This window comes from Heterocephalus glaber, unplaced genomic scaffold (assembly GCF_053883595.1).
Source record: "Heterocephalus glaber isolate CG9 unplaced genomic scaffold, H.glaber_assembly_v1.0 deba00001733, whole genome shotgun sequence".
In the NCBI taxonomy this organism is placed as follows: Eukaryota; Metazoa; Chordata; class Mammalia; order Rodentia; family Bathyergidae; genus Heterocephalus; species Heterocephalus glaber.
In genome coordinates this window covers 19,211,847-19,228,099 of record NW_028258444.1, presented here as the reverse complement: position 1 = coordinate 19,228,099, position 16,253 = coordinate 19,211,847, and the positions used below count along the sequence as shown (strand labels likewise).

General features: G+C 41.6%; 2 protein-coding genes across 10 annotated transcripts in view; both read left to right on the top strand.

Annotated features, from left to right (window-relative positions):
* Lima1 (LIM domain and actin binding 1) overlaps nt 1-7,079 on the top strand; it is a 93,866-nt gene extending 86,787 nt beyond the window's left edge. For all 9 annotated transcript variants that reach the window (XM_004862987.4, XM_004862985.4, XM_004862983.4 and 6 more), the window contains 2 exons: nt 2,533-2,666; nt 4,831-7,079. In XM_004862987.4, the coding sequence (XP_004863044.2) occupies nt 2,533-2,666; nt 4,831-5,839 (1,143 nt within the window). In that variant the 3' untranslated portion in view covers nt 5,840-7,079. The remainder of the gene's footprint in view (nt 1-2,532; nt 2,667-4,830) is intronic.
* Nucleotides 7,080-10,878: 3,799 nt separating this feature from the next.
* Cers5 (ceramide synthase 5) overlaps nt 10,879-16,253 on the top strand; it is a 39,813-nt gene continuing 34,438 nt past the window's right edge. The window contains exon 1 of the mRNA XM_004862988.4: nt 10,879-11,332. Within this exon, the coding sequence (XP_004863045.1) occupies nt 11,130-11,332 (203 nt within the window). The 5' untranslated portion in view covers nt 10,879-11,129. The remainder of the gene's footprint in view (nt 11,333-16,253) is intronic.

Sequence of the window (16,253 nt, the reverse complement as noted above, 5' to 3'; positions counted from 1 at the left end):
AGCTCAACCTTCACTTTCTCTGATGTTCTCTTTTCTGTTCACTGGGCTACACCTTTCTCTTTTTTTTATTTTTATTTTTTCCAGTACTGGGGATCAAACTCAGGACCTTGCACTTGTCAGGCAGGCGTGGCACCACTGAACTACATCCCCAGCCCTGGGCTACACCTTTCTACAGTGTTCCTGACTTGGTGTGTGTGCTTATGGAAGTGCACTCTGTATCCCTCCATTCCCCTCTAACAGAATAATATCCATTTCCTTTGATACTATGTGAAGTTTCTGTCTACTGCTCTGTCTTTACTTATCACATTGAGTGCTTATTCTCCTAAATCTATTTCAGATGTTAAAAATGCAACTGAAAAAAATTAAATCTGACAAATACTTTTGTCCTGTTACTTTTACATTAATGAATTGTGATTTGAACAGGCCCTTCCAGTGGCTTCAGTTGTATTGTAATATATAAATCTTACTCTGCATTTTAAACTATCTCCTCCTTGCAAGGCAAGGATCACCTAGTCCTTTTGGTGAAAACCTAATTAAAACTATGCAAAGACATTTCTTTTTCTTTTCTTTTTTTTTTTTTTTCCAGGCCACAACAAGCCTTTATTAGGGGAACAGATCTGCCGGAATGTCTCTGAACAAAGGAGAGACAAAAAGCCAAGACATTTCTATTTAGGTCCAGTTTTATCAGAATGTCCATGACAGAAAAAAATAATTCTGGGCTCCAAATAATACCTCCATTATTTCTAAAAGCATCCAATACAATAACATTGGATCACATTTAGATACTTCCCTTTTTATGCGTGGTAAACTAGGTTGTTGCCTGTGGTCTTTTGATTGTTCAGATTTTTCTTTTTATAACTGTACTCCTAGGGCCGGGAATTTAGCTCAGTGTTTCCACTGCCTGCCTCACAAGTGCAAGGTCCTGAGTTCGATCCCCAGTACCAAAAAAAAAGGAAAACTGTACTCCTAGAATGAAGTGGATTGCTGTTACCTAGACAGTTCCACTCAGTTTTGTTCATTTATTCTTAAGTCCTTTGGGTACTATTTGGGAGTTTATCATTAATTTTATTAAACTCCCTTTATAGATCTTTCCCTTCACTCCTATTTTATGTTCATTTTCTGTTTCCATGTCCTGTCCAAATCTACCTGGAAAACCATTTCTATGTTTTGTTTTCCCTCCTAGTGAATCATGTGGCAAGTGACCAGCAGTCTGAATTTTGATGGACCTATTTTCAGGCTTTTCAATCAAGTCTGTCGGGCCCATAACCTGGTCCTTTCAGGATTAACCATTCTGATCCTGGGCCTTGGAATTAACTTGTATTATTTACCACCATGTGTTTCTGGTGGGAGCCCAAACTGGTCTGGGTGCTACCTAAGCTTCCTCCTGCATCTGATGGTTGAGGTGTTTATGTTGGGGTGAGCCCGAGGTTACTCACACCTAGGAACCTCTTAGCCCCCCCCAACCATCATTAGTAGCCATGTAACCATTTTTAATTATATAAAAACATACTACTTTTGGAATTCTGGCTTTTATCAGTGCTAGAGTACCAACTATTTTTATATTTTTTAGGGTTGAGTTTTATCAGGTTGATACAATGTTCCCACCTTTACTCCACACTTGGAAAATTGCTCATGAATTTCCAGCATTAATAAATGCATTCCCCATTGCATTCTTTTTATCTGTTGATTTTTAGAAACATAAAACCTGTACCTTAACTGGGCTATATTTCCTGTTGGGGGCCTAACAAAATAATTTGTGTCTCTGATAAATTGTCAGTTTTGACTTGTTAAAAATATTTTGCTTGCCAGGCATGGTAGCACATGCCTGTAATCCCCAGCATTCGGCAGGCTGAGGCAGGAAGATCGCAGGTTTGAGGCCAGCCTGGACTCCATTTGAGTTCAACGTCAGCCCAAGCTACACAGCGAGACCCTGTCTAAAAAATATATAATAATAATTTTTTAAAAACCAAAAAATATTATGCTTAGTTGATTGAGCAAATCAAGGTTATAAGCAGAGTGGAATAAAAGATGCTTTGCTGAAATTGAAATGCCTTTACCTAATTCCCAAAACCAAATGTTCTTGCTCTCCTTAAAAGTTATCCCCTTCAGAATCTGTTCTTATAATAATATATCCTTGGGACTTGAATCAAATGTCTTCTTCTGGGTCATGATGACACTTCCTCCTAATCCCTGCCCCTACCCCATCTCCTTCCTGCCTTTAACATTTTGTGTGCACTTATCTTGTGTGTGTAGTGGCTTGTTTACACCTTTCTCAGCAATGTACCCCAAGCTCACCTGTCCTCAGTGGCTGTTACATTAGAACAGCCAGACAGTTTGAGAAGGGAATACCGTAGGACTTCTTAGCTTTAAAGAATCAGGTGATAGAATGCAGGTTTAGTGTTCCTATGAGAATCAACTGGCCAGCTAAGGGAGCCCTTAGATAACATAAATACCAGTCCCCATCTTAGCAGAGTGCTAGCCCATCACTGCCTACACCAGTTAAACTTGTCCTTTTCCCTTTCTTTTTCCTAGAAGTTTCAAGCACCTGCAAGAGAGACCTGTGTTGAATGTCAGAAGACAGTCTACCCCATGGAGCGTCTCCTGGCCAACCAACAAGTGTTTCACATCAGCTGCTTCCGTTGCTCCTATTGCAACAACAAACTTAGGTAAACCAGACCAAGACATGCCATCTCTCTGTACACTTGGAGCTCTAAAGAAAAAGCAGTTGTGCTAATGATATTGCCTTGGAAGCGCCTGAAATAGTAGAAAACACTATTTAGTGACAGGTCTTTCATGTCAAATGATAGTGGTGTTTGGGACATCTTGATACATTGATAAGTTTGTTTGCCTGTTAGGATTGAAGTTTAAATAATATGGTTTGCAGACAAAGCCCCCTGTGACCTAATTTAGTAGATGATGTTTCCTTTGGTATCATAGAATCATAAAGTTAAGAAACCCCAAGAGGTTACTTGCCTAAACCCTTACTTCAGTGCCCTAAGCACTGAATAAATGGTGATAATAGCAATAATTATAGCCCTTGGAAAGCATGTATTCTCTATGTTCCTTTGTTTTATTTATTTCTGAGAAAATAATTATTATGTGCCATTATGAGTAACTCACAGAAAAGATATAAATGTGACAAACTGGAGAAATGCTCCATGTTAATTCATTCTAATCTGTTGTAAGCCTTACTTCAGTCAACTCCTTAGAGAAGGCAATAACCACGATATCTCTTTGTCCAGCTTTCCTTCCAGGATGAATGTATTCCTTCTAATACATTCAAAAGATGTCCTATGGGCCGGGTATTTAGCTCAGTGGTTCCACCACCTGCCTCGCAAGCACAAGGTCCCAAGTTTGATCCCTGGTACCAAAAAAAAAGAAAAAGATGTCCTAGTACCTGCAGGACATTTATGGGGGGAGATACCTCACCATTGCTAGTGCCAGTGCAGATACCTCTAACTAGACAACTTTCTCTTAGATTGAGCCAAAATCTGCCTCTGTGACTTCCAATCAATTGTTTTTCTGCCTGTGGGATTCATTTTTACTCTGGAGCACATTATTTGTTTTCAGGAAATGCTTTCATTATTACAACCCTTTAAAATATATTGCCCTGTGTCTTAGTCACTTTCTTAGTCGCTGGGACACAATGCTCAACACCCACAATTTGAGGAAGGAGAGGTTTATTTTGACTCACATTTCAATCCATAGTGGGTGGCTCCAAGGCAAGACAGCATAGTAGAGAGGGTCATGGTAGAGGAGAGCTGCTCACAGCATGGCTGACAGGAAGCAGAGAGTCAAAGGAGGACCTGGAAAGGAAGGTATACTCTTTAGGGTCATACCCGCAGTGACACACCTCTTCCAACCAGACCTCACCTTCTAACTGCAAGTCAGCTTATACTCCCCCTATAATCTAATCACCTTTCCAAAGCCCTGCCTATAAGGCCATGAGGATTTTGGAGGAACATTAACACATCCTCTGAGAGACTAAATATAAAGATTTGTCCAGCACTGACATTGAGTAAGACCTACCTTCTGGCTACTGCTCACTGTTATCCTATTGACCATAGCTTACTTTGTGCATACAAACACACGTTTGTATGCATGCATGCTGAGGATCAAATATAGAGCCTTTTACATGCTAGGTGAGCACCCTACCTCTGAGCTTTATTCCTGGCCCCATAGCTTACATTTATTCAGTCAGTAGTAGCTATTGAGTGCCAACTGTTTTCAGAACATTATATCCATTATTGTAGAGTTATGCTTTTAAGTTATGGCACAAATGGAAAAGTAGGAAGACAGAGATTCAATTTTTTAGTGCAGGAACATCATTATAAGTAGAATTACTGAGGAAATGTAAAAATGATAAGAACTAAGTATGATTTCCCAGGAAAGACTTCCTGAAAAAAAAGTGATTTAAAAAATTTTGACAGAGGAGAGTGAAGTTATTTGAAAATGGGGAGCCCATACCAGGTAGGAGAAGGACTTGTGAAAATTTAGTCTTGGACACAAGCATGTTTCATGTAAGGATTAAAAAATAATAATAAAGCCAGGGATTTAGCTCAGTGGTTCTGCCACCTGCCTCGCAAGCACAAGGTCCCACATTCAATCCCTGGTATCAAAAAAGTAATAATAATGTGTGTGTGTGTGTGTGTGTGTGTGTGTGTGTGTGTGTGTTTAAAAGGGGGTAGAGAATCCTAGTTCATGCTGTGCTTTTAAAGATATTTTTCTCACTTAGCGTCTTCTGAAAATACTGGAAATGCCAGATGTTAGCCTGCTGATATAAATAATATTAAGATTTGCTTAACTTTGTTCTTTTTCTTTTGATGACAGTCTAGGAACATATGCATCTTTACATGGGAGAATCTATTGTAAGCCTCACTTCAATCAACTCTTTAAATCTAAAGGCAACTATGATGAAGGCTTTGGGCACAGACCACACAAGGATCTGTGGGCAAGCAAAAATGAAAATGAGGAGACCTTGGAGAAACCAGCCCAAATTCCAAATGCAGGGGAGACGCCCCAGAGCCCAGGGGTGGAAGATGCACCCATTGCCAAGGTGGGTGTGCTGGCTGCAAATATGGAAGCCAAGGCCTCCTCTCAGCCAGAAAAGGAAGACAAGCCAGCTGAAACCAAGAAGCTAAAGATCGCCTGGCCTCCCCCAACTGAATTTAGCAGTTCAGGAAGTACCTTGGAGGAAGGAATCAAAGTATCTAAACCCAAATGGCCTCCTGAGGATGAAGTCAGCAAGCCAGAAGCTCCTGAGGATGTAGATCTGGATCTGAAAAAGCTGAGACGATCTTCTTCACTGAAGGAAAGAAGCCGCCCGTTCACTGTTGCAGCTTCTTTTCGAACCTCTTCTGTCAAGAGCCCAAAAAATTTGTCCCCACCTATCAGGAAAGGTTGGAGCATGTCAGACCAGAATGAGGAGTTTGCAGGAGGGATAGTAGCAGAAAGGAAACAAGTGGAAAATGCCAAGGTTCCTGCGAAGAATGGGAGCATGGAGAAAATGACCTGGCAAAATAAGGTGCCTAAAAGAGGAGAGGCAGGGCGAAGAAGTAAGGAAATTCATAGCTTTGAGATGGGGAGTGAGAATCTCGTAGAAAATGGTGCAAACCTAGATGATGATTATAGCAACCTCCTCAAAGAGCAGTCTCCAGTAGAACCCAAGTCTCCAAATTGGTCCAACTTTGCAGATAACACCTCCACTAAAGAATACACTACTCAGAATCAGAAGTCCCAGGATATGGGATTCTGGGAGGGAGAAGAAGTCAAAGAGCTGTCTGTAGAAGAACAGATAAAGAGAAATAGGTACTATGATGAGGATGAGGATGAAGAATGACAAACTGCAAGAGTGCTGGGCCTTAAATTCATCTTAGTGTTAGTGAGCCACTGCCCTTTGTCAAAGTGATGCAAGAAACAGCAATCCTAACATGAGCTGTCATTTTTGTGGCAGCAACTTTGGAAATGAATTTGGGCTACCACAAACAAACAAACAAAACCATATGCAGTAAACTGGTTCTAAGTGCAAAAGATAACATTACTTAAATTTTCCATTTTATCCATGATGATATACATAGGTGCTTATAAGTAGGGAGATATTCCAACTGATATAATCCAGATTCTACTGTATTCCCAAAAGATAATATTAAAGTGGATAGATGATTAGTAGTACATTTTTACATTGTGGAAATAAGAGAACATACAGAAGGGATTTAAGGGTCCAAACATTATGACTGAATGCACTTTAGTATAAAGGGCACAGTTTGTATATTTTTAAATGAATACCAATTTAATTTTTTAGTATTCAACTGTTAGATCAAGTATTTAGTCTTCTAAGATTTTTTAGGTTAATTTTCTTACTATGGTTATATAGGGAATTTATCGCTTTGCATATTACTCTTTACATCTTGAGTTACTGAGGTATAATATAGCCACCTTTTCATAGCCCCTTTTGAGACAATTGAAGAAACAACCTACAAGCTTTGGTGCTTGGGGAGATCCACTGTCTCCCAAATATGCTATGGTATTTGCCAATGAGTTTGACAACACCCCAAGTGATTGCTTTCTTTTTTGTGGTATCTGTGCTTTTCACAATTTATTGAAGGTTGCAATATTTTTGTAATACCTTTGGATCTTTATTCACCATGCTCTATGTTAGAGCATAGTGAGTTCAAAGGAAGAATAACGGAAAGAACTGCCTTCACCCACTTAAGCTCAGATCTCCAAACCTTATTTCACTTCTGATATCCCCTTTTTGAGACACTAATTTTTAAATACTTGTCAGCTCTGAAGTGTATTGATTTTTATGGCAGACTGTATTCCCGGAGGGAAATCAAACCAGCAATAGGCCTTTTTATTGGGATGGTTTTCTTTAGTATTAAGGCTGGGAACATATGAGCTTGAGTACATTTGCTGTACATAATTGATATTCCAAATTGTATGTAGGGGAAGAAGAGGTGTGTACTGCATTTATAGAGATTTAGCTTTGATATTTTTTAGAGATGTAAAATATTGTTTTCTTACTGTCTTGCTTAGTCTGGGACATTTTTATTCAATAAAGCTTTTAATTTACATTTTAACTTGTTGGTGCTCCTTTTCTATTTGCACATCTGTAGAAACTGTCCTGATCTGCTTTACTTTAGCAGTTTGGTAAGAAAAGTCAGAGTCTGTGCTTTAGGGGGGAAAAAAAAGTACTATAAACATATCCTACCACTAGGTGGTGATGTTGGGCTGAACCTGGACTTTGCATTCTCCCTGAAGAAAAAAATTTTTTTGGAAAATTGCAAGCAGCTTGGCAAGAGCATTAGTGTGTGCATTGAAAATGAGCTGTTTGTTTTAACAATTCAAAATCCAGTGGTGATTTTTATTACTATATTCAACATTTAATAATTCACCTTACAATTATGCCTAACATGCTAAATAGAATTTCCAAATCCCTCTGCTGAAAATAGATGGATAAGTTTTCCATTTTGGGCAGAAGCATTTTTGGTTGGTTGCTTCCTTTTGTAGAAGCAACTGCCCCAATTTTAAATCTTTGCTTTAAGAGTAGGGTGGAAATGTAATTTCCCTGGACATAGGTATACTTTTTGAGTCTCTCTTAAATTTTCCAGTGTCAAATGTATGTTCCTGGGTCTTCTCTGTGTAGTACTACTGCTCTTATCTCCACCCCAAGCTGAAGTCATTTACAAATCCCTGTTCACTGAACGATTAACCCAGGAGCCCTATAACATAAAATACCCAATCTTGGCTTGAGTTTAGCAACCCTTGGTATATGACTATTGGCTTTTGTAACTTGTCCTCATGGTACATAACATAGGTACTGACTTTATACAAAAAAGTCTGAATCCCAGTGGTTCAGTTGAGTATGTCAACATACCTCAAATACTTAGGGACTGAGATTATTCTTTTTGGGGTGGGGGGTATCAGGTATCAAACTCAGGACCTTGCACTTACAAAGCAGGCGGTGAAACCACTGAGCTAAATCCCCAGCCTGGAACTGAGATTATTCTTTGATGAACCCTTTGCTATACTTTTCAAGGACTGGAATAAACATTACTGTAAAGGTACAGAGAGTAGAAAAAAAGGGTAGCTCCATGTTCAATATAATAATAGGATTTCCTTGTCAGGAGGATTACCAGATAACACAAACATTCTTAGGAAACAAAACCTACACCCAAACAAAATAGTACTAATCATTAGTCCCTTTCAGCTCTTGAATGAAGGTGACCTTGTTTGGACTTGGTATGTCAGTAGTGACAATAGGATGAAGTGAGTTTTTCTGTTGGACAAGCAGGAAAAGGAGCTGGTTTGGGACCTGAGATGGTTAAGGAGACCCTACTCATGACAACAGGGTTCTAGCAGCTTATTGGTTATACTGCACTTAGCCAAAGTGAAAGATACATCAAGGTTTGTTTTTTTTTTTTGTCGTCACATATTTAATCAACAATATGTTTTCTCTTTTTTTTGGTACCGGGAATTGAACTCAGTCCTTGTGCTTTTGAGACAGGCGGCATAACCCCTTAGCTGAATCCCCCGCCCAACAGTATGTTTTCTAACAGTGAAAAGGGTGAGACATAGTAAAGCACTTTGGGGGAAAAAGAATTTTGAATAGGGTCTCAGACCAAGATCATTGTCCACTGGTTCCTGCATGCCGAGTTAGCATGTTCCATGTTCCTAGGGGTTCTGGTTTAAATTCCAGTATACCTCTTTTTAAAATTCATCTCCGGGCCGGGGATTTAGGTCAGTGGTTCTGCCGCCTGCTTCACAAGCACAAGGACCTGAATTCGATCCCCGGTACCAAAAAATAAATAAATAAAATAAAATTCATATCCAATATAAGGTAGTTATCATTGAACTATTACTCGGTTTAGGTGAAAATGGCTTCAGGTAGTGGTTCTCAGACCAGTAGCAGTGGCATCACCTATGAATTTGTTAGAAATGAGAGATGCAGGGCTCAGCCATAGAGTGCTTGCTTTGAATGCAGGAGGCTCTGGGTTCAATGCTCAGACCAGCACCCCTACTCCACCCCACCCCCAAAAAAAGAGGGAAGAAAGGAAGGAAGGAAATGAAAATTCATAGGCTCTACTTTCACCTCCTGAAATTAGAATCTCTCTGCCTGGACCCAGAAAATGTAGTTTCCCCTACACCTACCAAGGGCCCAAGGCCTTCCAGCAGCACTTCGCTGAATGGCGCCACGCTCATGGGATGAGATGTTTGGACATCCCAAACACGGCTCACTTTGCTAACTTGACACAGATTGAAGATGCTGTCTCCTTGTGGGCCAAACTGAAACTGCAGAAGGCTTCAGAACGATGGCAGCCTGACACTGAGGAAGAGTATGAAGACTCCAGTGGGAATGTTGTAAATAAGAAAACATATGAGGATCTGAAAAGACAAGGACTGCTATAGTGTTCAGGGATGTAGCTTAATTTCTGGCTTCCCTGAGGTCTGCTTTTTCTATTTCTCCCAACCAAATGCTCTTAAAGACACCGCTACATAGTCTCATAGTCTGGCATGCATCCTGTAGAAACAAGGCATGCTGGCAGATTGCAGAGTTGAAATGTGTTTTATCTTTGTTTTATATTAAAAAATTCTGTGGGGAAAAAAAAAAAGAAAATGTAGTTTCCCTTCATGTGGGCTTCATAAAGCTAATATGTGAGCTGATAAGTGTTAGTTTAAGAAGCACTGAACTTAAAGTAAATCTTTAGCCTACTCCTTGGGATGTGGGGCCCCCTCCTCAACTTTTAATTCTGGTATAAGAATGCCTTCCTAGTTATAACTTATTTTATCTGTCCTCAGATGGTAGGTAAATGTTTAGTTACTTCCACCCCCCACCCCCACCCCCCATTCTACTTTAACCTCTGACAACTTTGTATCATTTTAACAGTTCAGGGTTCTCGCACTTAAGGGAAAATTGTTCAGTCTTTTGAAGGTATCTGGTCTCTGGTTTCCCTCTTTGTTCATACAGATTCATACAGACTTCATTGTTCAGTGTGGGAACCAAAAGTCAAGGCAGTTTATAGGATAAGGGCTCAGAGTTCTGGAATCTAAAGACTTTGTAGATAGCACCTCTTATCTATATAGCTTTGGGCAAGCTGTTTGGCCTCTCTGGATTTAAATTTATTCCCCCATAAAATAGTGGAAGAGTATCTTCATAGGGTGAAGGAGTGAAATAACCTGTGTAAAATGTTCGGTGCAGTACCTGGCACAAAGCAAACTTCACTAAATATTAGCCAACCTTTTTTTTTTTATTGTACTGGGGATTAAACTCAGGGCCTCCCACGTGCTAAGCACGAGCTCTAACATTGAGTTACACCCCCAGCCTATTTTGCTCTTTGTCTTTATATTTTCCTTTAGGTGTCTCCCTTTCCATGTTGCTTTTCATTTTTCATTTCCATCTCCTTATGAGAAGAATAAAAGGACTTTTTTTTTTTGGTACCGGGGATTGAACTCAGGACCTTGTGCTTGTGAGGCAGGCGGCGGCACCACTGAGCTAAATTCCTGGCTAAAAGGACTTCCTAAAGTCTATTTTTTCTGAGGAAAAGTGATAATAACTTTTAAGGGATAAAGAGGAGAAACAGGGTGGGAACCATGGAGGGGCAAGGAGGAAGGAAGAGATTGAAATAAAAAGAATGCTAGTGGTGGAGTATAGTGGGCGGCACCAGCAGAGATGCAAGAGAGGCCCAGGCTGGAGGGAAGCTGGGACTGGAGACTTAGGTACGGCCTCGCTGGGAGCATGCACCAAAGCGGAATGTGACCGTAAGGGAGGCTAGGCTCAGGATTGTATCCAAAAAGGGCGGGGGCAGAGTTAAGGGGTCTGTGGTGGGTGGAGCCAGGTCTGCGAGGAGGCGGGGTGGAACGGGGGCGTGGCCTGGAAGGAGGGCAGGGCCCCACCGAGAAGCCGCCCAGCCCGCTGTGGCGAGGGTGATAGGGGGGCGAGGCGAGGCGAGGTGGGCAGTGAAGAGGCGCGGCCTTGCGGAGGAGGCGGGCTGGGTGGTGCGGCAGACGAGAAGGGGCCGGAAGGGGGTGGCCGCCAATCGGGCCCCGCCTCGGGGCCGCCTTCCCGCGGGTTCCGTTGGCTGTGGCGGCAGCTGAGGCTGTGGCGGCGGTGGCCGCGGGGCGGGCGTAAGATGGCGGCTGCGGCTGCAGGAGCCCTAGGCCTGTTGTGGGGCTGGCTATGGAGCGAGAGCTTCTGGCTGCCTCAGAACGTGAGCTGGGACGACCTGGAGGCCCCCAGCGACGGCCACGGCTACGGCTACCCCCGCGCGAGGCACATCCTCTCGGTGTTCCCGCTGGCCGCAGGCATCTTCTCTGTGAGGCTACTCTTCGAGCGGTGAGAGTCCGCGGCGCAGAGAGCAGGGGGCGGCTCGGGGGCGCCGGCCCGGGAAGCCGCGCGCGGCGAGAGGCCCACGGCAAGAAGCAGAACTGAGGGGAAAGCCCGGAAGTCAGGGCCGGGGGAGCCAGGCCGCGGCGAGATGTTCGGAGGGTGGTCGTGCAGACTGGGAGTTTGGGACGTACTGAGTGAGCGAGGGACGACCAGAATGCTTCCAGTTTAGTTCCAGAGGTGGCCTGGGCTTCTATAGGTCTGCCGCCTTCCAACCTCCAAGACCCTACAGATCAGGAAACAAGTTGAGTGTGAGCTCGGGCAGAGACCCTGACGCGAGGAACAGAAAGGGACCGGAAAGAAGAGTCAGAGCTTATTGGAAGCTGAGGGCAAACGCAAGCACCAGAAGTTCGGAGCAAAAGGAATGAGTTCGTGAGAACCTTAAATTTGTGAGGGCATTTTAGCTTCTGAGAGTGAAGGGGTTGAGGCAAACAGGATTAGTTAAACCTCGAGCCCTGATTTGTCAGCTCATATACTTTTTTGTTGTTAGTATGACAGAAAAAAATCTACTGTAGTTGTTATAGGGTGTGGTGGAGCCTGAGGCTTCCAAAGAATGGGAAGTGCAGATGAAGTGCAGAACAGGCCTTGGAAGTCTGAGATGGAAGGAGGAGTGGTCATCTTGAAGAGATGGGATCCCTAGGGATTATTAGAGGACAGCTGGGTTGAACCAACTTGTGAGGTTAGAAAAATCGAAACATACTTTGTCCAATCATATGCTCGTTGATAAAAGTAATTTCACTGGTGCGTGATGAGACTTATCTGCTGTCGAAAATCACTGCGGATGTGATGTGGTGATTTTATAGTGTGGATTTTGATCAAGCCTACTCAGATTCCAGAAAAGAAATTCCTTTCTGCATAGTTCTCAGGTTAATGAGCGTGGAACTGACATGTTGTGTCCACTTACCTTTATTCAGAACAGAAATGACTGTAGTGTAGGAATGCCCTTTCTGGCATGGAAAAGTGTTTCAGACAAAATAATCTTTTACTCTCTGAAAAGTTAATACGTTTGGGATTATTTCAGTTTGCTTATTTCTGACATAAAAATCTGTTTAAACATTTCTTATATGTAGCTAGTCGTTCTACTTATCCGTAGTGTTATCATCAAAGTGCTCTCCGCCAGGTGCAAAAATAAGGATGCTTTTTAATTATCAGGAACTTATGTTGCAGTTTTTCAAAATATAGTCATTGTATTAGTAATCCCGGGCTGGAGGCACAAATCACTTGTCTCTCTTAGGCACAGATCAGGATGGGAGGTGGGGGGGGTTACCGGAGATTGAACTCAGGACCTTGCACTTTCTCCAGGCAGGCTGTGGCGGCACCACTGCGCTAAATCCTCCGGCCCCGCCCACTTGTCTCTCTTAGGCGTTAACTAGATTCAGGTGTTTTTAGTATCTCTGCATGAAGGCTGAGGAAAAAAAAAGGAATTGTAATTCAGGACAGAAAAAAAGTTTATTGTCGGGCCGGGGATTTAGCTCAGTAGTTTCACCGCCTGCTGCGCAGGCGCAAGGACCCGAGTTCGATCTCCGGTACAAAAAAAAAGTTTATTGTCATAGGAGAAGGTTCTCTGCTTTTCATATAAATATATACCAATAGGGTAATTTCCTCATGTAGTGGTAAAATAGCTTGTTACTTGTAAACAACCTTATATAATTTTATGTATCTCTTGAAATTCCAAAGGTTCCTCCAGCTGGCTGAAGACATATCTCCTGGCAGAGCCACTGGAAGGGATCCTTTTTACCTGTGGGAATTCTGTCTGAAAGTTTCTATGGTGTTCAGTGTCAGGGGAGTAGGGCTGGATAGAAATACTGAGCAGAAAGCATTCTAGTATGATATTTTTTAGCTAATAAGGAGGGTCACCTTGTTTATTTCATGTTTGCTCTTAGGAAAGTTTAAACCTAGAAATAATCTGGCTATTTTGTTTCCCTTTAAGGCCTTTTATTTCAATTAGTAAGGAGAATTGACTGCTGGATTACCAATTCCAATTCCTCTCTTATGTTCTGTTCTTCCATAAAGGGAATAAAAACCACTCTTAAAGTGTAGTATAAAGCCTATTTGAAATATTGGGACACAGTTTTTTCTACATTTTTTTCATTAGATGTTTTTCAAATCCCACCTATTTGGTTTCTAGAAGTGATTTATAGTAATTGTAACGTGCTAAAAGGTAGCTCCAGTATCTTTTTACAGATAGTAAACTAAGTCTCAAAAGTATTCTACTGGAAACCAGGTTTGGTGATACACACCTATAATCCCAGTACTGGGGAGACTGAGGCAAGAGGATCCACCAGGGTTACACAGTGAGAGCCTATTTGAAAAAAAAAGTCCTGCAGTCATACTCACCTGGAGGAGGGGTGGGAATGGGGGTTAGAACCAGGTCATTTTCCTCAGCTCAGTGTTCTTTCCACTGTATTATACAGCTGTCTTTTTCTGTTCCTTAAACCCCCGTGGAATTAAAGATTTAACTGTTCCTAGTATTCCAGGCTTTTGGGAAAAAAACAAATCTATCCTCTTTATATTCTGGGTTATTTAATGCATTTTTATGAAAGGTGTTGAAAGTGTGTATTTCAGTGAGTCTTGTACTATCCCTCTTAATAAATGGTTTCTTTGTATTGTTTTAGGAATCTCCCAAAGAATATAGACTTTACAGTTGGTTCTTACTTTCTCTTCCTTCTCATAAGCCACATGGAACATTTATTTTTTGTTTACATATTCCCTAGAGAACTGCAGCCTCATCTGATAGGGATGACTTGAAAAGCAGTCTGACCATAAATAAGGTGTATTTTGTCATTTATTTAGCTGAAGAACTAGAGAGTTGAGCCTGGGGTTGTAGCTCAGTGGTAGAGCAACTTGCCTAGCATGCACAAGGCCCTGGGTTTGATCTCCAGCACTGCAAAAAAATAAAGAGAAAGCTAGGTGGTGGAGCACACCTGTAATGCTTATAATTCCAGCACTCTGAGAAACTCAGGCAGGCACATCACAAATTTGAGCCCAACCTGGGCAGTTGAGCAAAAATAAAATATAAAAATGACTAGGAAGGCTGCGGATTTAGCTCAGTGGTGCCACGCCTGCCTCACAAGCTCAAAGTTCTGAGTTGGATCCCTGGTACCCTAAAAAAAAAAAAAAGGACTGGGAATGTAGTTCATTGCAAAGGCCATGGGTCCAACCCCTAGTACTACTTAGTCAATCTATACATAAATAAATACAAAGAAAAGTAGAACTACAGAGCCATTTCTTTAAATGTAATTATTACCTGTCAGAGAACAGAGACTGTTTGTGGGCCTCTGGTTGTATTGTGGGGGTCTGTACTATGCACAGTGCCTCAGTTGTAGCATGTGATTAGCCTTTGCTTACTGAATGATTGAAAAGGGTCCTCTCAGCTACTCAGATGCCTAACAAATAACCTGGAATGTGGATCTTCAACCTAAAATCGATGTTTGGCTTAATTGAGGTGGGGTTATAATTCTTTGTCTCTGTTGTTAAAGTTCACCATACTATATTTCCATTCTTTTTTGGTACCGGGTATTGAACTCCAGTCCTTGTGCTTGCAAGGCAGACGGCATAACCACTGAGCTAAATCCCTGGCCCCTATATTTGCATTCTGTGTACCTTTTTTTTTTTTTGTACTGGGGATCGAACTCAGGACCTTGCGCTTGCGAGGCAGGTGGTGGTACCACTGAGCTGAACTCCCGGCCCTATGCTGTGTACTTTTCTACAGCTTGTCTTTCCTTCTTATACACATACTCATGCTACTCCCTGTACCCACCCTATCACAAAAGAAACAAAAAAACTCTTCTACTTATTGTTTCATTGATATTATATTGTATATTGAAACCCTTAGGGTAAAGAATAGTCTAAACTAGATCTTTTGGCTCTGATTTAAACTAAATCTTAAAGGTAAAATTGAAACTTAACATCCAGTTCTTGTGTTCCTTAGAATCAAACAGAATCTTGAGTCTTAATATTGATACCATCAGATCTATAGGATGTTTATTTTGCAGCACAGGGGATTGAACCCAGGGCCTTCTCACAGAGCTACATCCCCACCCCAAGCCTTTTTCCTTTTTAAAAAATTTTAAATTTTCAGACAGTTCCTCAAGTCAGTTGTTACACCAGCTGAGCTGAAATTTGTAGTCCTCTTGCCTCAGCCTCCCAGAGTTCTGGCATGACAGACATGTGCCATAACACCTACATTGGTTTATTTATTTTGAGTATATTATTACATTAGAATCTTTCTGTTACAGAAGAAAGTTATTTTGTGAATGATACATTGCTTCTAATTACATTTCTATCTTCTCTACTTATTTATTATTTGTTCATTTGTTTGTTTGTTTTTGTTTTTTTTTGAGACAAGGTTTCACTTTGTAGTTCAGACTGGTCTTAAACTCACTATGTAGCCCAGGCTGGTTTCAGACTCACAGGGATCCTCCTGCCTCAGTCTCCCAAATGCTGGGATTGCAGGTGTATGTCCCCATGCCTGGCTCTTCTCTACTTATTTTAAATGCAATGTCACTGGGGTGTCTAAAGAGCCTTCTCAATATCATTTTCTGTCACCTAGGACTGAACAGCTTATTTGCTGGCCTGTCATGTAACTGACAGCAAGAGTAGTGACTCATTTTCTTGTACACCTTTCTATCTTTCTTTCTTTTTTTTTTTTTTTTGGTATCAGGGATCGAACTCGGGACCTTGTAATTGCAAGGCAGGCAACGGAACCACTGAGATAAATCCCCGGCTCTTGTACACATTTCTTAACCAGTCCTTTCGTCTTCCTCTTGTAAGCTTGATGCTTCTGCTGAATACTCCCCCTGCTTTCCCCACTTTGCTAAGTGGAAGACAAACTTCTTTCTGACAGGCCTGTTGTCCTCCCAGATTCATG